This window comes from Sus scrofa, chromosome 7 (genome assembly GCF_054392235.1).
Source record: "Sus scrofa isolate SSC_HxYL_T2T_F1_AM1 chromosome 7, Sscrofa_HxYL_maternal_Yorkshire_Landrace_v2.0, whole genome shotgun sequence".
NCBI classification, from domain to species: Eukaryota; Metazoa; Chordata; class Mammalia; order Artiodactyla; family Suidae; genus Sus; species Sus scrofa.
The window spans coordinates 41,449,948-41,468,427 of NC_139389.1; the positions used below are offsets into that span (position 1 = coordinate 41,449,948).

Genomic DNA, 18,480 nt, shown 5'->3' on the forward strand with positions numbered 1-18,480 from the left:
TCCGGGCGTTGCAGCTGCTGTGTCACAGATCCCATCCAGCTCCCTAAGCTGGTAATCCTGAGTGTTACGGTGGAGAAGAATGTGTCACTGGCACAGACTCACATAGCATGCCACCGAGATATGGCGTGACCCTTGGAAGGATCGCCTCGTGCCCACGCAGCCCAAGGAGATCCTGGCCGGGGTCCAGTTCCCTCCCCTTGGCCTCTGTCCCCTGCTCTGCTGAGCCAGATCCGGAGGGCTCCCCATCAGTGCCAACTTCTAGTGCAGCGCCAAGTTGCACGACTGAATAGCCCTGGGAGCGCTGGCCGGGCTTCCTCTGCCCACATGTGGGTCTCATTGAATAAGGAGAGGGCGGACCCTGGGTGGTCAGAACCCTTGTCCTCTTGGTAGCTGGCTTTCGTTCCTTTGATAGTTGCCAAGCCACTGCTCAAGCTAAAATCAAAATTCATGATTCATTCAGCCAGTGCCTGTCCGCATCTGACTAGCCGTCCTGTTTGCAGGGCTACCTCCCAGCAAACACCGAGAGGAGGAAGTTGACGTTGCAGCGGAAGCGGGAGGAGTATTTTGGCTTCATTGAACAGTATTATGACTCTCGAAATGAGGAGCATCACCAGGATACCTACAGACAGGTACAGTCATCACCTGCTGCCTTGCTGCTCACTGGTCCTAATCTGAAGGTGTGGTTCCTGGAAGTGCTCTCAGGATGCAGGTTCTCCACATCTCCAGGCAGTGGTCTGCTGGTTAGGGATTTATTCTCAGAACTGCTTCTCCTCTTTCTAATTCAGTAACTCTGATTTTAGCCATTTTAACTGGATAAATTGGAAGGGGCCCCCTGGTCAGTGGCAGTGCCTCTCAAACTTTAATGTGCATACCAATCACCTAGGATTTTGATAAAAATCCCACCAAGGGGTTATGATAAAAATGCAGATTCTAATTCAGAAAGCCTGGGGTGAGACCTTTACCTCTTAGGAGCTCCCCGATGATGCCAGCACTGCTGGTCCACAGACCACACTACGGGAGTGAGGGTTAGAGGCCACAAGATGAAAGATGAGTTCACCCAGGAGTGGTCCATCCCGCTGAACTGTGACCTCAGTGTGTCCTTCAGGCAGCCGCACCCCAGTGTTTCTGTCTGTCTGCAGGGGCCACAGCCATTAGCAGCCTTGGCTGGGAGCCTCTGTCATTGCCTGCAGTGGTCCCCACAGCCTTGGGGAAGGGGAGGGGGTGAAGAGAAGTCTGGTGGCTGCAGAGGGGAGCAGACTGGGAGACGCAGCTGTCCACAGGATGCCCCAAGAACTGGAATAGGCTCTGCCTCTGCTGACACAGTCCTCTGGATTCTTAGGCGTTAGGAAATCCTAAGGCCAAAACCAACTGTGGTGACCTCTTTGGTAACCTTTCCCCGTGGTTTCCTGTCCTGGCACGTTTTCGCAGCTGTCAGAGGTCTTTCAGTTCTTGGGAACCATTGATATGTAAGAACCTGAAAGAGGGCAACTCATGTTGATCACATCTGTTAAATAGGTACCAGCCCAGAGTAAAACAGACTCCAGAGCTCCAGGAAAAAGCAGGTGATTCTCTTAGGTTGTGAAGTCTATTGCTATTGGATGTAAGAGGTTTATTTGGGGAGGTTTTCTCATTGTTCAGGAAGCTCTTGGCGGCCACGGAAATGTATTCCAGATGGACAGGTAGGTTTAACTGGACTTTTTTTTTTTTTTTTTTTTTTTTTTTTTAATGTCAGTTATTTCTAAATTGTGCTCTCACTCCCTTGATCTCCCTTGATTCCAAGTTCTTAGGAAATAACTTCTCAAAAGAACAAACTGGCATTTGTGTTTTTGGATATGGCTTCTCTTTTTCAGATTCACATTGACATTCCACGGACGAACCCTCTCATTCCATTGTTCCAGCAACCGCTTGTGCAGGAGGTGAGGGAGACTCAGCATCCTCGGCCCTTCCCCCCGCCCCCACACTTGTGCGCGAGGCATCTGTCTGAGCGGATGAGAGCCTGGAGCTCCCTGCAGCCAGGGGCCTGTGTATGGCTACTCATGATCGTACCTTGTGCTCACACGCGGAACTTGGCCCTTTCAGAGCATTTTTCTTATGCATTTTCATTTGATCCTCATAACAAACCTGTGGGCTGAGTAGAACTTTGAGAGTTTTGCCTGGAGTCTTAAGTCGACCTGGTGACAGAATGAAGACTAGAAGCTACACCTTAGAATTCCTAGTCCTGTGTTTGCTCCTCTTTATCAGGTTGGGAGTAGTGTGTGTGTGTGTGTTAAATATGTATAATATAAGATGTGCCATTTTACCATTTTTAAGTGTACAGTTCAGTGGCATTAAGTATGTTCATGTTGTTGTTCAACCATCACCCTCATCCATCTCTACAACTTTTTTTCTTGTCCCCAAACCAAAGCTCTGTGCCCACAAGACAGTACCTCTCTATTCCCCAGCAGCTGCCATTCTGCTTTCTGGGCCTGTGAATTTGACTATTCCAGGAACCTCAAATAAGTGGAATTGTACAGTATTTGTCCTTTTGTTGACCAGCTTGTTTCATTTAGCATAATACCTTCAAGGCTTATCCATGTTGTAGCATGTATCAGAATTTCCTTTCTTTTTTTTTGTCTTTTTAGGGCCACACCCACGGCATATGGAGGTTCCCAGGCTAGGGGTCTAATTGGAGCTGAAGCCGCCGGTCTACGACACAGCCACAGCAACGCCAGATCCGAGCTGCATCTGCAACCTATGCCACAGCTCATGACAATGCCAGATCCTTAACCCACTGAGCAAGGCCAGGGATCGAACCTGCAACCTCATGGTTCCTAGTCAGATTTGTTTCCACTGCGCTGCAACGGGAACTCCAGAATTTCCTTTCTTTTTAAGACTGAAGGATATTCCATTATATCATAATACATAAGACATATCGTGGACCCATTCATCTGTCAGGGGGCCTTGGGTTGCTTCCACCTCTTGGGTGTTGTGAATGCTGCTACCATGAACACGGGCATACAGATATCTGAGTCCTTGTTTTAAATTCTTTTGGATATATACCCAGAAGTCAAATTATTAGTGATATGTTGAGACCTAGCAAATTGGCACAGCCTGTGAAAAGTTTCAGCGGGATTATTACCTTTTGACCAAGCAGTAAATTTAAACTCCTCAAGATTAGGAATTCCTTTGCATTCCTTTGCATTCCATTCCTTCTTTGAATTCTCAGAAGCAAGGACAGTGGCTAAAGGTGTTTTTTGAATTGTTTTCACTCATCCTTGGAATAAAGCAGGACTGTGATTAAAATTCTTGAAATAATTTCTGTTTGATTTTATATTCATAAATCTGTTTCAATATAATGTGTCTGCTAGTGGGATCCCTCATAACCTACCACTAGCATAAGAGAAGATTTTGGGGGTGACACCATTATTTTACCCAGAAGAGTCAGCTCAAAGGAACCTGAAAGCCCACTCGGGATCCCTTTGTGTCTCTCATTCAGTCTTCCACGGCTCAGCTCTGCCTGCTCCTCATTTTAACTTGAAGATGTTCTGGTACTTACTTTGTACCTATGCATGTGTACAGCTCCGAGATAGGGGAAGTATTTTATTTAAAAGGCTTCTCCTAGGAGTGAAACCTGCATATAAAGAAAGAAACTCAAACTCTAGTCTTTCTAATTTTTCGTGACTCACCTTTCCATCCAGCAGACTATAGTTACCCTAAACAGAATAAACTGACAACCAAGGAGCAGAAGATGAAATAACACTGAATATTGAAAGACTTGCTTTTGCAAACCTGAAATATACTTGAGAATTGACTGTAGCAAGTCAGAATTAATTACCCACCCCAGAGGAAGAGGTGTCTCAGAGGCAGACAAGACTGTCTCAGACTTTTTCTGTCGTGAAGATTCCATGGTCCCACCTGGTAACTAGGCTTGGTGCACTTCATTTTTCATCTCTTTGGCATTTTACCTGCACAGTGCGCGTGCGTCTGCACTGTCCTGTCCTTCCCAGAGAGGGGTTATTTCAGGTCTCCTGATTCTGAACAGCCTGCTTCCGTGAACTTGGCTGTTGTTAAGCTGCTCGCCAGGGGTGTGTGTGCCCCGAAGGGGCCAACAGTATGGAGTAAGACTGACTTGGAGGAGCTTTCAACAGACACACCAGGCAGACACAGGCCATAGGGGGCCTGGGGAGACAGAGTAGGACAGGGTATTCTTTGTGATCCTGAGCCACAGTTTCAAGGAAAGGAGGAGGTCATTTCGCAGCAGAGGAGAGCGTGTGAGAGAGGCCCCGTTGGAGTGTTGGCCTAACATGAAAGAGGGTGTCACGCCCTTCCCTCAGCCCCAGAGAGCAAGCGGACCAGCCTAGTGGAGGCAGAGAGGCCAGCTCCTTCCAGGCAAGGCTTTGCTCTCACTGCCTGCGAGCAGGCAGCTGTGTTCCTTGGCTCTCTGCCAGCCGGAAGGCAGACTCAATGCAGGGCCTGGGCAACCTCCTTTGCTATGTCTCCAGATAGTCCACTTCTCTCCTGCACTAGCTGGCCACCTCCAGAATCACCCAGCCCTTTGCTTTTACTTTCCCCTCTTGCACCTGACCTCTGAGAGGGCCTCTGCATTCTGCCTGCAGAGCTGGCTGATGGGGCCATGCAGAGCCAATGTGCCATGGAGACCCTCTGGTCTCCTGTCCCCCTTCCACCCCCTAGTTGCAGTCACCTCTGTCATCCTCTGCTGTGGTGCAGAGCCATGAGGCAGCCCGGGTAAAGCCAGTCTCAGGAATTGTGTCGGAGCCAGGAGTTGGGCTCAGCGGCTTGAAGCCAGGGGGTGAGAACTGTTAGGCGGAGAGGAGGAGAGAAATGCTCAGAGGGCCTGGTGGAAGCGCAGGGGAGTTAGCAGGTTGGGACAGGGCCGGACTCTGCAAGGGGACCTTAGTGATCTTTTCTTTCTCCCAGTCCAGGCCTCCGGCCTCTGGCCAGTATGCTTAACCCACAAGGCTTTCCCATGGAGGCCCTGTTCTCAAATTCCCAGCTGTAGGAATCCATAGGATTTGGTTATCTGACTTCCTGTCCCAGCAGACGCCTGGGCTGCGTCCTGATATGTGAAGTGACTTCCTGCATTTACAGGCTGTCCCGGGTTCCTAGTCAAGCTGGGTTAGAATGGAATCCAGATCTCCTTCAGTCTCAACAGGGAGAAAGGAGAGGGTGGTAGCGAAGGCATTTCCTCTCCAAACCCTGTAATGACCTAAAGAGATTTAGAAAATGTGTCACCACTTAGACGCTCTGCTGGCTTGCTCCTGGAAAGAGAGGAACAGCGTCTGCAACTGAGCGTGGTAGCCTGAATTAATGACATCCACACCAAACCTTTTTCTAAGCCACCGTTTATGTCACTCTTCTCTCCTTTCTCCAGTTTCTTAATCACAGCGACTAGATTCTGGAAAGAGAAAGGGCAGTAGGCCCCTACCCCTGCTTAAAAACATCTAGCACTTGGAGTTCCCGTCGTGTCTCAGTGGTTCTCAATCTGACTAGGAACCATGAGGATGCGGGTTTGATCCCTGGCCTCGCTCAGTGGGTTGAGGATCCGGCGTTGCCGTGAGCTGTAGTGTAGGTCACAGACGCGGCTTGGATCCCACGTTGCTGTGTCTCTGGCGGAGGCCGGTGGCTACAGCTCCGATTAGACCCCTAGCCTGGAAACCTCCATGTGCTGCAGGAGTGGCCCTAGAAAAGGCAAAAAAGGAGTTTCCGTTGTGGCTCAGTGGTTAAAGAATCCAACTAGGACCCATGAGGTTGCGGGTTCGATCCCTGGCCTCACTCAGTGGATTAAGGATCCAGCGTTGCCGTGAGCTGTGGTGTAGGTTGCAGACGCGGCTCGGATCCCGTGTTGCTGTGGCTGTGGTGTAGGCCGGCGGCTACAGCTCCGATTGGACCCCTAGCCTGGGAACCTCCATATGCCGCGGGAGCGGCCCAAGAAATGGCAAAAGGACCAAAAAAAAAAAAAAAAAAAAGAAAGAAAAGGCAAAAAGACAAACAAACAAACAAAAAAACCCAGCTATGTATATACTTCCTTTGTCCCGCAGTAGTTTTAGATTTTCCCTACAAACTCTGCAGCCGCCCTGAGTTAGATTGTGAGGCGGGTAAACGGAAGGAAGCAAAGCATCCCCCTCATTTAACGTCACGTCGTCTCTCTCTCTCTTTCTCATTTTCCTAGATCTTCGAACGAATTCTGTTTATTTGGGCCATCCGACACCCTGCCAGTGGGTATGTCCAGGGAATTAATGACCTGGTCACTCCGTTCTTTGTCGTCTTCCTCTCAGAATATGTGGGTAAGAAGCACGCGTCCCAAGTCGAACAAGCTATTGCTCTTTGTTGTCTGCGGTTTGTCGCTTTCTCCCAAGAGTGCAGCCAGTGGGCATATCTTGCTAAAAACGAGACAGTGGCTTTAGGATACACAGCCAAACCTGTTTTAACAGCAGTAGCAACCTGGAACTTAGCGCTCGAAATAGTCACAGGTCTCACCTAAAAAGAGCTGCTTTGCCACAAGAGCAATTAAATTGATATATTTATGTCCTACCATAAACAGATGGTTTGACAGTTTATCTGAGGTTATTTTAGGATTGTTTCGAACCCGTCTCAAAGCCAGGCCCTCATCCCTGGAAGCCAGGATTTTAGATTATACATCACGCCTTCACACTTGTGTTCACCTGCTGTATCTCAGGAGCAGGGGTGGCGCCAGAATCCAGCTCCTGTTGGAGGTGATAGAATAGGCCAGGGAGCGCTCTGGGACGTTGAGTTCTCCCTTTCCTCCATCACCCCCTACCCCACTGGCTTCTTTGCACTTTGAACAAGTGATTAGCCATCACAGGGGTGGTTAGGTTTCCTTACAGCCCCAGCCATCTCTGGCCAGGCCTAAATCAGGATCTTCCACTTCTCCTTCTGGTTTCCTTAATCTCTTGTGCTCACAGATTCACAGGAAAACCCATCTTTCATGGTCCAGTGATTTGTTCTCTTCATCAATCTAAGAACAGCTCTTGGGAATCAGGACATTGAAAAGGATTTTAGAAAACCACCGTCTACTCCCCGCATTTGACAGACGGGTTGTGCGATGCCTTGCCTCCTGGATAGTGGCAGGGCTCGGACTAGGACCCTTGTCTTCAGACTCTGGGGTGGTGGGGTATTGTTCTTATAGGAAGCCATTGCAGGTGTTCCTGTTGTGGCGCAGCGGAAATGAATCAGACTAGGAACCATGAGGTTGCGGGTTCAATCCCTGGCCTCGCTCAGTGGATTAAGGATCTGGCATTGCCGTGAGCTGGGATGTAGGTCATAGATGAGTCTCGGATCCCGCATTGCTGTAGCTGTGGTGTAGGCCAGCAGCTGTAGCTCCGATTAGACCCCTAGCCTGGAACCTCCATATGCAGCGAGTGCGGCCCTAAAAAGACAAAAGACAAAAAAAAAAGAAAACCATTTCAGGGGGTAGGACGGTGATGAGACGGGACAGGTGAGAGCCCCTTGGAGGGGAGGGCATAGGAAGTGTCTCACTTGATCCTTCCCATTCCAGTTTTCTGGTGGCACTAAAAGTGATGTGGTTTTGGTCTTTCATGAGCCAGCCTTTTTTTTTTTTTTCTCTCCATTACTCAAAAGTAAGGCAAGTGAATGATTCTGTCCCTTGTTCCTCTAAGTGACGGCAACCAGTTCAGGAAAGGGGGAAGGTCACTCGTGTCCACTCTGTCAAGCTAGTTAAGTGATCCTAAGCAAAAGCAAAACAAGTTAAAATTTAGCTACCGAAAGCTTGTAAGTAGGAGTTTCCATCATGGTGCAGCAGAAACAGTCCAACTAGGAACCATGAGGTTGTGGGTTCAATCCCTAGCCTCGCTCAGTGGGTTAAGGATCCGGCATTGCCGTGAGCTGTATTGTGGGTCACAGACGCGGCTCGGATATGGTGTTGCTGTGGCTGTGGTGTAGGCCAGCAGCTGTAGCTCTCATTCCACCCCCAGCCTGGGAATCTCCATATTGCTGTGGGTGCAGCCCTAAAAAGAAAAAGAAAAAAGCATATAAGTAAAGCTTTTGCTGGAGAACCTTCATTTTCCCTTCACAGTAATAGGTCAGTTTTTGGAGGCACCTTAATTCTATGTGTTTACCTTAATTAAAGTACAGTGTAGCTGATCTCTTGGGTTTGTGGGTTAATTCTTACAATAGTACTTTTCTGAAATAGTATTAATGGATGAGCCTAGGAAGGTATTAATCCATTCATTCATCTACATTTGAGGTCTGAATGCTGGCATGAAATCCTGCCAGTGATTATTGCCAGTTAAGGAAAATCCGCAGCAGCTGCATTTCTAATTGGATATTCATTATCTTGTTAGCTATCATTTATATTTTGTACCAGATTTTCCTTTACCTTGTAAAGGCGCTCATCCCATTACCACCTTAACCCCATCCCACCCGGTGCCTTTCTTCCATAGATACACGTGCATTCCGACCTTGGTGTTGGGTTTGTCAGCCCCACCTGCTGACCCACAGCCTTTACACAGTGAAGTGTGGGCCTGTCTGCCCCTTCTCGGCGAGGCAGCCTTTCTTGGCAAGGCTGCACTCAGACTCACTCTGCAAGACTTCAGATGGGTCTATGATAGCTTCTCCTAGAACTAGGAAGGTGGGGCCCGTACATTTTTGTTATGTTAAGTTTCAAACAGAAATAAAAGTAGAAAAAATAGTACCGTAAATCCTCAATATACCTGCCACCTAACTTCACATGTTGGCCAGCCTTGGGTCATTTACATCCCTGTCCATTCTTTCCTCCCTCATCGTTGTGAGTAAGTAAAGCCCAATATCAAGCCCCATATCATTTCATCCCTAAATATTTCCGTATGTATCTCTAAAAGATAATGATTAAAGAAACCCACAGCCACCATGCAGTTATGACATCTAAAATGATATAACAGCTCCTTAATATAATCTTATATACAACAATGTTCAAATTTTCTTGATTCCCATGAATAGATTTAGCAGTTTGTTTGAATCAGGGTTCATATCAGGTCCCCACATTCTGCTGATTGGTTGATATGCCTTTTAAGTCTCTCTTAGTCCAGTAGTTCCTCACCACCTCTCTCTTCCGAAGCAGTTTGTAGCTTTAGCCCTTGTTGATCTCGTTTTCAGAGAGGGCTTTGTCCTGTCAACCAGTACTATCCCCCTGATTTTTAAAGCACTTTACCATTTGCAAAGTACTTTGACTTCACCAATTTCATTTAGTAGCCCCCAATATCTCTTTAAGGTTGATGTATCAACCCATTTTATAGGTGAGGAATTGAAGGCTCAGATTTAATGAGTTTTCCAGCTCAAACCCAGATCTTTTGACCTAAATACCTGTATTCTTTATAGGACTTGGTGGTTATCTCAGCTTAGATCTATCTCACAGCTGCTGCTCCATTCTCTGCTCCAAAGCAGACAGCACATTTCTTATTGCTTCTTGCCTAAGGAAAAAAAAAAAAAAAGGTGCAGTAGAAGTACACGTTCCCTAAAAAACCCAAAACAATGTAGTAGTATTACCTCATTCCTCCCCCTTCCCCCCCGAGATGCCTACTATAGACCTTTTGGTGTGTGTTTTTCCAGATCATTTCCTATATGTGGTTTTAGACCTGCATATAGTATTTTTCTTTGTTCTGTCCAGAAAAATGGGATCAAACTATCCATACTTCCCCTGTCTTGCTTGCTTTCATTCGCAGATATCTGGCCAGCTTTCCAAGTTTGGACATAGGGATCCTAGCTCCTCATTTTTAGCAATTACGTTTATTTTCTTTAGGCTTTACTACTGTCTAGTTAATAATTTTTTTATAGTAGGATATTTAACACTTGTCTATAATTTTTAGCTATCATCAGTAACATTGCAATGAATATCCTGTGCGTATTTTCTTATGCCTTTATAATAAAGTGCATGTTTGTCTGAAAGAGAATCTGTTGAAGTGAAATTACCGGTCCTGAAAGCATGCCAAGTAGATACCACTAGATTACACTCCAGAAAGTTTGACAGCAGTTTATGCTCCAACCACTAATGTGCGGGTATACTTTTCTTCACATCCTTAGCAAAACTGGGTATAATTGTGTTTCACCAATCTGGAAAACAAACCATGGTTTGTGTTTCAATTTTTATTTCCACTTACTCATCAATGAGATACTTTATCTTTTCTTTTGGGTGTTAACATTTCTTTCTTGTGTCATCTGCTTGTTCAAATCTTTTATCTACTTTTTCCTTTTGGACTGTTGGTTTTGTTTTGTAAGAGCTTTCTGTAGATTAGATATATTTGTTTTTCAACTGGTGTTCAAACGACCCAAATACAATTGTTAACATTCAGAGTTCCCATTGTGGCTTAGCAGAAAAGAATCTGACTAGTATCCATGAGGATGCAGGTTCGATCCCTGGCCTCACTCAAGTGGGTTAAGGATCCTGCGTTGCCATGAGGTGTGATGCACCTTGGATCTGGTGATGCTGCGGCTGTGGTGTAGGCCAGTGGCTACAGCTCCGATTGGACCCCTAGCCTGGGAACCTCCATGTGCCACAGGTGCGACCCAGAAAGACCAAAAAAAAAAAGTTGCTAACATTCAGCCATTTGGGGAAAATGTTATATGGTTCAACCTAATTTTTTTTTCCTCCCAGACCATCATTTATCTTTTTAACTTTATTGCATCTCCTTATATAGCACTTCCTAATTTTTATGTAGTCAAATCTGTCCATTTGACAGGTATTTATTGAACTCCTACATGTGCTAGAGGATAGAGGTACTAAAATAACGTATATGGGCCTTGCCCTTGTGAAGCCTTCCTTTTAGTGGGGAGTTGAGGGGTTCACAAAAAAGTAAACAAGTTGATGCAAAGCAGAGGAGGACACCAAGGCAATACCTCTTCTTTTATGGTTTTTAGATTTGGTATTTTGTCTAAGAAGTTTTTCTTAGGAATGAAGGGAATAAAATAATCTGTAAAACAAGGACCAATGGAGTCCTTGGTGGCTCATTGGGTTAAGGGTCCAGTATTGTCACTGCTGTGGCGCAGGTCACTGCTGTGACATGGATTTGATCCCTGACCTGGGAACTTCTGCATACCACTGGCACAGCCAAAAAAAAAAAAAAAAAAAAGGAAGTCTTTTCTTCCCCACCCCAGTATTATAAAAATACTCTTCCATGTTTTCTTCTAATACTCTTATAGCTTTGGTTTTATATTTAGCTGTTTAAATTCCATTAGTCATTTATTTTCCTATACAGTGCAGGTTGTAGTTCAAAGTTGCTCTTCCAACTGGGTAGTTCATTATTTCAACATTGTTTATAGTGTATCCTTTCTTCACTGATGTGAAATCCCTCTTCATAATATGATATAAAGTCCTTTGTATACATGGTTTTACTTATTTCTGTTCCACTTATCTCCATTTCTATGCACTGGATTTTTGAGCTTTGTGGTGTGTTTTACCATTATTTCAAGGCCAGCCTCTCATCATCTCTTTTGAAAAATTGTCTTGGCTCTTCTTCCAGATGAACTTTAGTATCAACTTGCCAAATTCAGGAGGCAGGGGGTCCTTTAGAATTTTTATTGGAGGGGCAATAAATTTACAAATTAGCTTTGTGGGGGATTTTTTTCCTTGGATAGCAGCTTTATTGAGAGGCTATTCATATATCCTACAATTCACCCATTTAAAACGTACATTTCAATAGTTTTTAGTATATTTATTGGGTTGTATAACCACCACCACCATTTTAGTGTATTTTCATCAGCTCAAAGAGACACCCTGTACACTTTAGCCATCACTCCCGAGCCGCCTCTACTCCCAGGCAGCCACTAATCTACTTTCTGTCTGTGGATTTGCCTTTCCTGGACATTTCATAAACATGGACTCCTACAATATGTAGTCTTTTATTTCCAGCTTTCACTTAATGCCATGTTTTTGAGATTCATCCATGTTGCAGCACGTGTCAGTACTTTGTTCCTTTTTGTGGTCAAATATTCCATTGTATGAATAGACCACATTTTATTTATCTGTTCATCCATTGCTGGATATAACTTAAGTGTCAAAGAAGCAAGGCATACAGACTTCTGTGCAGCCTCGAGACCTTTCTTGAACATAGATTCAGCATTGTTTGTGGGCTTCAAGAATAGTTCTCTTGTCTGAGTAATAATGCTGCTTTTCTCCCCTTGTCCAATAGTGCCATATCCTAGTCAGGCAGCCGCTGTGAAGGGTGTTTTGTGGTGATCTCTCTGATATGACCCTCCCTACCGCAGGAAGCCTTGGGTACCCTTCACCCAAGGAACAGGCCAGGCTGTGCCTTCATCATCCTGGGCAGGTATCGCCACTGCCCCGCCTCACTGGGCTGCAGCACGGAGGATGTGCTGTGATAGAGCCGGGGATGTTGCCACTAGGACATTGGCCCCTCTCGTATCTCCTCCTCTGTCTGTTATTACTTTTATAAATCAGTACCTGAGCTTGCTTCATGCTTTGTGTCGTTTGTTCTAAAGTAGTTGAAAATAGGGAGGGAGATCCAGTGACACACACCCCCCCCCCCCCCGCCACCACAGGTTGCTAGAGCATTTTTTTTATAGCTAGCCTAGCCCCCTAGTCACTGCTTTATCTGCTGAAACCAGCTGCTTGCATAGAAGTGGGTCCTCAGTGGATAAGCCAGCTGTGTCTGGGTCCAGAGGTGACAGTGCTGGAGGGTCACCCCTGGGGAGATGGTCTCTGGACTGTGACTCCTGAGGCTGTGGAATTACCTCTAGATTCTCATCTCCAAAACCTTTTGACTTAGATGACATTATTGATCTAGCAGGGAGTGTATTAAGGTGAAATGTAATTGAAAGTCTGTGGTCATCACCAAAATAAGCTGCCTAACAGCAACTATTAAGTGATGTGAATGAGGAGGTCGTATAGAAGCGTGGGGCTCATGATTGTCCTATTTTCAAAGGAAGAGTGGTGCCTGGTGATTTCTTTCAGTACAAATGAAACACTGTCAGATGGCTCCCCCTCTTCTCCTCGGCATGAAGCAGTAGAGCAGGATTTTCATTTCTGGTTTTACTTAGAAGCATGTGAGCAGTGGAACTCCCAGAAGGGAAAGCCTCCCCACACCTCTGACTTGTGTTCCCTGTGTGACATTTCCACTTGGATGTGTCCTAGATGATCAGTTAGGATTAGCTGGGCTGCATTGATGGAGAACCTCAAATATCTCTGCCTTAAGCAAGAGAGAAAAGCTTATTTCTCTCACCTTAAACGTCAGGAGGTAGGAGTTCGCATTGTGGCTCAGCAGTTAGCGAACCCAACTAGCATCCATGAGGACACGGGTTCAATCCCTGGCCTTGCTCAGTGGGTTAAGGATCCAGCATTGCCATGAGCTATGGTGCAGGTCGCGGATGCCCCTCCGATTTGGCATTGCTGTGGCTGTGGCGTAGGCTGGTGGCCACCAAGGAGGAAGGGGTGGCAGTTACTTAGGGACAACAGCAGGCTTTGGTTTCCGTAGGCTCCTCAGACTCAGTGTTTGACCAATGCCTCTCCTCCCCAGACCCAGCCACTCTTTTCTCTCAGTTGCCAGCATTTCCTGCCACTAACGTCAGAAATGGTGACTTACTATTTTTTTTTCTCATTCTTCCATATCTAATCAGTTACAAAGCTCTGATGATTTCCTGTCCTGAATTTTTCTTGAATCTACTTCCCTCTCCATTCTTCCTACGACTACTTTAGCATAGACCCAGATTGCTGAGATGGCCAGGTGTGTTTCCACACCTCTGGTGTTTCTCCCCTTTAAACCTACCTTCCACACCATTTAAACACAGATGTACCTGTACAGCTCCTCTCTTAAAACTCTTCGCTAGTGTCCCAGCACCTGCAGGTTAAAATGTCCAGATTCTCAAGCTTGTTGTGCTCTGCTTTCTGCCTCACCTCTCAAACTCACAAATCCCAAATTGCCATTTTTAATCTAAAGCCTCATCCTGTACCACTTCTTCACCCCCTGGGCTAATCCTTGTGCATCCCGTAAGACTCCCCTTCCTCTGGAAGCCTGCCCTGAGACGTCTTCCCGGTGCCTGCCACCCCCCTGGTACTCTTTTCATAACCCTGTGCGTTTCCCTTGGCAGGATCTTACCACACCACTTCCCGTGTGAGTTTCCCTCCCCTACCCTCTGTCACCAGACCGTATGGTTCTTTGAGGCCAGAAACTATTTTAAACATCTTTATACTCCCAGTGCTTTCATCTTGGTGTCCACAATGGGCATTCTATACATGTTTAGATGAGTGAGAGAATGAAAACTTCGTAACTTTTTAAGATATGTAGGAAGTAATGGAGCGTTGCTGGGCTTGGCCACTGGAGGGCAGTGAATTACAGTCTTCTGATACTTGCCCACTTAGCCAGAAGTTCTCTCTCTCCTAAGGGATGGAGATGAAGTACTATCACTCATTCAGCAGATATTTATTGAGAATTACACCGTGCCAGGCACTGCTCTAGGCCCTGCAGATACGACCGTAAACAAAGCAGACAAAAATCCCTGCCTTTTACTTCTAGGTACTTATTCAAGGAAAATGAAAGTCCCTAAAAGACTGTACGGGAATATTCATAGCAACTCTGTTCACATAGACAAAAACCGGAACAACCCAAATATCTGTCAATAGGAGAATGGATAGTCATACAATGAAATAGTACCCAGCAATAAAAAAGAATGAGCTACTGAGAAAAGCAATAACATGGAATGACCTGTTGGCAAGAGTAGGAGCTGGAGCAGGTTTTTTTTTTTTTTTTTTTGTCTTTTTTCTATTTCTTTGGGCCACTCCCACGGCATATGGAGGTTCCCAGGCTAGGGGTCAAATCGGAGCTGTAGTCACCAGCCTACGCCAGAGCCACAGCAACGCAGGATTCGAGCCACGTCTGCAACCTACACCACAGCTCATGGCAACGCCGGATCATTAACCCACTGAGCAAGGGCAGGGACCGAACCCGCAACCTCATGGTTCCTAGTCGGATTCGTTAACCACTGCGCCACGACGGGAACTCCTGGAGCAGGTTTTGAACAGAGTGAGCCGGGATCTCACTGAGAAGACTGTGTCTGAACAAAGACCTGAAGGAGGTGAGGGAGCGAGCCCGCCCAGCTGATTTTTGCCGGTTAACACTCAGGTTTTCAGAAGAAAGGAGTTGTTGTCAGTAACTCCCCACATGCCGCATACCGTGGACCCTGTCACCAGGTCTTGCTCCTGGGCTGTTGTGAGGCTCTCAGATCTGACTCCGCACTTGACAGCCCCCCTGCCGATGCTCTTCCTCCCTGTCTGGCAAGGGGTGGAGGCCAAAGATGAAAGCGGACAGACGTCCATAGTCTCTCCTTATCTTAAGAGGACATTCCTTTTTTCCTTTTACTTATTTATTTTTTTCCCTTTTTGGCCACCCCACGGTATATGGAGTTCCTGGGCCAGGGATCAGATCGGAGCCGCAGCTGTGGCGATGCCAGATCCCCAACCCACTGTGCTGGGCTGGGCCGGGGATTGAACCTGCATCCCAGTGCTCCCAAGATGCCATCAGTCCCGTGGCGTCACAGCAGGAGCTCCCTCTTTTCCTTTTAAAATATAAACTTTGTACTGAGGTACAACATAAAGTTTAAGAAGTATGTATATGCGCACAGCCCAGTAATGTCCCCTGAGCAGTGAGCACCCATATGGAACATTCCCAGCGTTGCAGAAGTCCCCTTTCGTTCCCTTCTAGGCCTTCCCCTCAGTCCCACAAGGGTAGCTGTCTTACTGACTTCTGACGCCTCGACCGGTTTTGCCTATCGCTAAGCTGTATGTACGTTGAATTGTATTATAAGGGACATCCCACTTTCCATTGTAATGTTGTTGGTTTGGAGGGACCTGCGGAGTGGGGCTGATGCTGGATTGTAGCGCTTACCCTGTTTGGGACTCTACCCCTTTCCTCAAGACGCCTCCTGGCCCTGTCTTCATAGCTGGAGCAGCCTCTTGTGTGATGGACGGCCGAGGAATATTTAAGGCTCGTTCCAGCAACAGTCATAATGTGGGGACGCCCAGTCAGAGTGCTGAACTGAGTCACTTTCAGCTGCCAGTTGAGAGCAGTGTGTGTATTGGGGAGGATGTCCAGTGTTGGGATTCCTGTCATGAAGGAGGGAAGTTCTCCAAGGAACGGTTGTGGCTTGTCACCTCTGGGACTCTAAGACCTGGGCAGTGAGGTAGCACTTGCATGTCACTCACCCTTTCTCAGCTGACCCAGGAGTGAGTGAGAAATGGTAACAGAGGAGAAATTGAGGTGCCAACCTACCCAAGATGTTTGAGCCTCTGTGAGGAGCCCCTGGGCAGCTGATGTTGGCTGTCCCCAGAGTCTGTTCACATATACAGCATCTGGGTGACATGCTGCCTGTCTCTGTGGCGGTCTTTGGGCAGATCCTAGAAGGTGAAGTGTGTGCTGGACCCAGCCCTTGCCTTGCCCCCATAACCTGAATCTTCATGTAGTCCGGGGTCCTATAGCCAGCACAAGAGGCTGAGTTAACCAGCAGCCACTAATGTTTGTTAAATAGCATACAGGAACCTCAGGAAAGTACAGACAATTTGGTGGTTTGGTGGTTTTTAAATTTTATTTTATTTTATTCTTTTTTAAATTTTTTTGGCTGCAACCTCGGCTTGCAGAAGTCCTCTGACCGGGGATGGAACATGAGCCACGACAGTGACAATGCCCAGTCCTTAACCATTAGGACACCAGGGAACTCCCTAAAATAATTTTAGCCAGGCTACCCCCCAGTGAGGAATGGACAGCCAGCAATCATTCAGAGTTAACATTTACCTCTTAGTCACTATCCTGACAGACAGGAGGGGCTCCGTGGTCAGCTGCTTCTCTGTATCTTTGAAACAGCACATCTCCTCTCACAGGGTCTGGAACGTGGTCCTCATGAAACAGAACCACCTCGCTCTGGGTCTCTGCTCTATAGGAACCCTGGACATCGTCTCCCCTCTGACCTCCCTGAAGAGGCCAGCTCTCCTCACTGTCCTTTCTTGGTCAGGTGGTTTGACTTTTCGGGTTTAGCCGAGGGGCCCCTCCACCTTGTCCATGCTCGGCTGTTGTGGCCTTGTCCTGGCTGCTGCCATCAAATACTTGCCTGAAAATGCCAGAGGAATAACACCCAAGGATAAGTTTCTGTAGCACTTGAAACACTTAAAAATTATTACATACAGGTGATCAGATGATTTCCCTGATACTTCCCTTAAAACTGTGTTTTTCTGGATGAAATATTTTTGTTGTTTTGTTTTTTAGATGTTTTGTGTGTTTGTTTTTGGCCACACCCATGGCATGCAGAAGTTCCTAGGCCGGGGATCAAACCCATGCCAAATCCTTAACTGCTAAGCTACTGGGGAACTTCCTGGATAAGATAGTTCTTGTTTTATGAGGTTCTTTTTTTTGTTTGTTTTTTGTCTTTTTAGGGCCTCACCCACGGCATATGGAGGCTCCCAGGCTAGGAGTCTAATCAGAGCTGTTGCTGCTGGCCTACATCAGAGCCACAGCAATGCCACATCTGAGCCATGTCTGGGACCTACACCACAGCTCATGGCAATGCCGGATTCCCAACCCACTGAGCGAGGCCAGGGATTGAACCCAAAACTTCATGGTTCCTAGTGGGAGTTGTTTCTGCTGTGCCAAGATGGCAACTCCTTATGAGGTTCTTTAGATATGTGGCTGAAAAAGATTTATATTTTTCTTTTTCTAAATTGGTTTACTTTTATGATCAGAAGATATTATATAAGGTATTTTTATGAGTCCAGTTTAAAAAAAAAAAAGATGGGAATTGGGTAAGCCAGAGGCCTTGGGAAATAGAGGCTGTTTTAAGTCTGATGCCTTGAATCCTCTTGTGCCTGCCTGTTGGGCTGATTAATTCTGACCCAAGAGATCCCCAGATCTGGAAATTGCCCTTCGATCACAGGTGGTTCCTGAGAAATGCCTAGAGCAGCAAATGGACAGGTTACTCCAGCCAGTTTAAGCAAAACCAGCCCTTCCCTCCCAAGCCGTTGGGGAGTTTTTGAGATCTGGATTTCTCTGAAAAGTAGACTCTAGACTGGGGCCACCACTCAGGTACATTTTATCAGCTAATAATGCCGAGCTTGACAGCATGTTCTTGTCAAGCCCAGGGTGGGCAATTTGATTTTTATAAAGAGCTTTTGGGTTTCCTCTTTGTGGATGCTTTGCCTCTTAAAACAGCCATAAAATACCCTTAAAATCTCATTCCCTCCCATCTGAGCCCTGGCTGCGGAATGCTCCATAATGACAACCAGAGACTCTGCCCTCGTTCGAGGCCGCGTGGCTGGCACAGTTTCCCGTTCCAGCTTCAATTATATGTTGAATTTTCTCAAGTGGGACGTTTAATGATCCTTCTGAACAGACTGTTTATGCTAAATGAAGCCCTTCAGAGAGCATTTGGGCCTCCCTTTTTCTGCTGCTTTTTGCTGGTGCACTCAGCTCACAGTTTTTGACTGAATGTGTGAATTTTATCCTCCCAGCAGGCAGAACACTAGAATTAAAC

The 18,480-nt window shown here is 46.5% G+C and overlaps 1 protein-coding gene across 2 annotated transcripts in view; it reads left to right on the top strand.

The window, feature by feature from the left end:
- TBC1D22B (TBC1 domain family member 22B) overlaps positions 1-18,480 on the top strand; it is a 74,741-nt gene that overhangs the window by 32,161 nt on the left and 24,100 nt on the right. Inside the window, exons 6-8 of one of the 2 annotated variants that reach the window (XR_014810005.1) lie at positions 501-629; positions 1,851-2,622; positions 5,895-6,284. Coding sequence is in view for 1 of the 2 variants with exons in the window: in XM_003128372.5 (XP_003128420.4) it covers positions 501-629; positions 1,851-1,916; positions 6,170-6,284 (310 nt within the window). In the remaining variant the exon portion in view is untranslated. Of the gene's footprint in view, positions 1-500; positions 630-1,850; positions 2,623-5,894; positions 6,285-18,480 lie in introns of those variants that run through there. The other variant, XM_003128372.5, reaches the window with a different exon arrangement.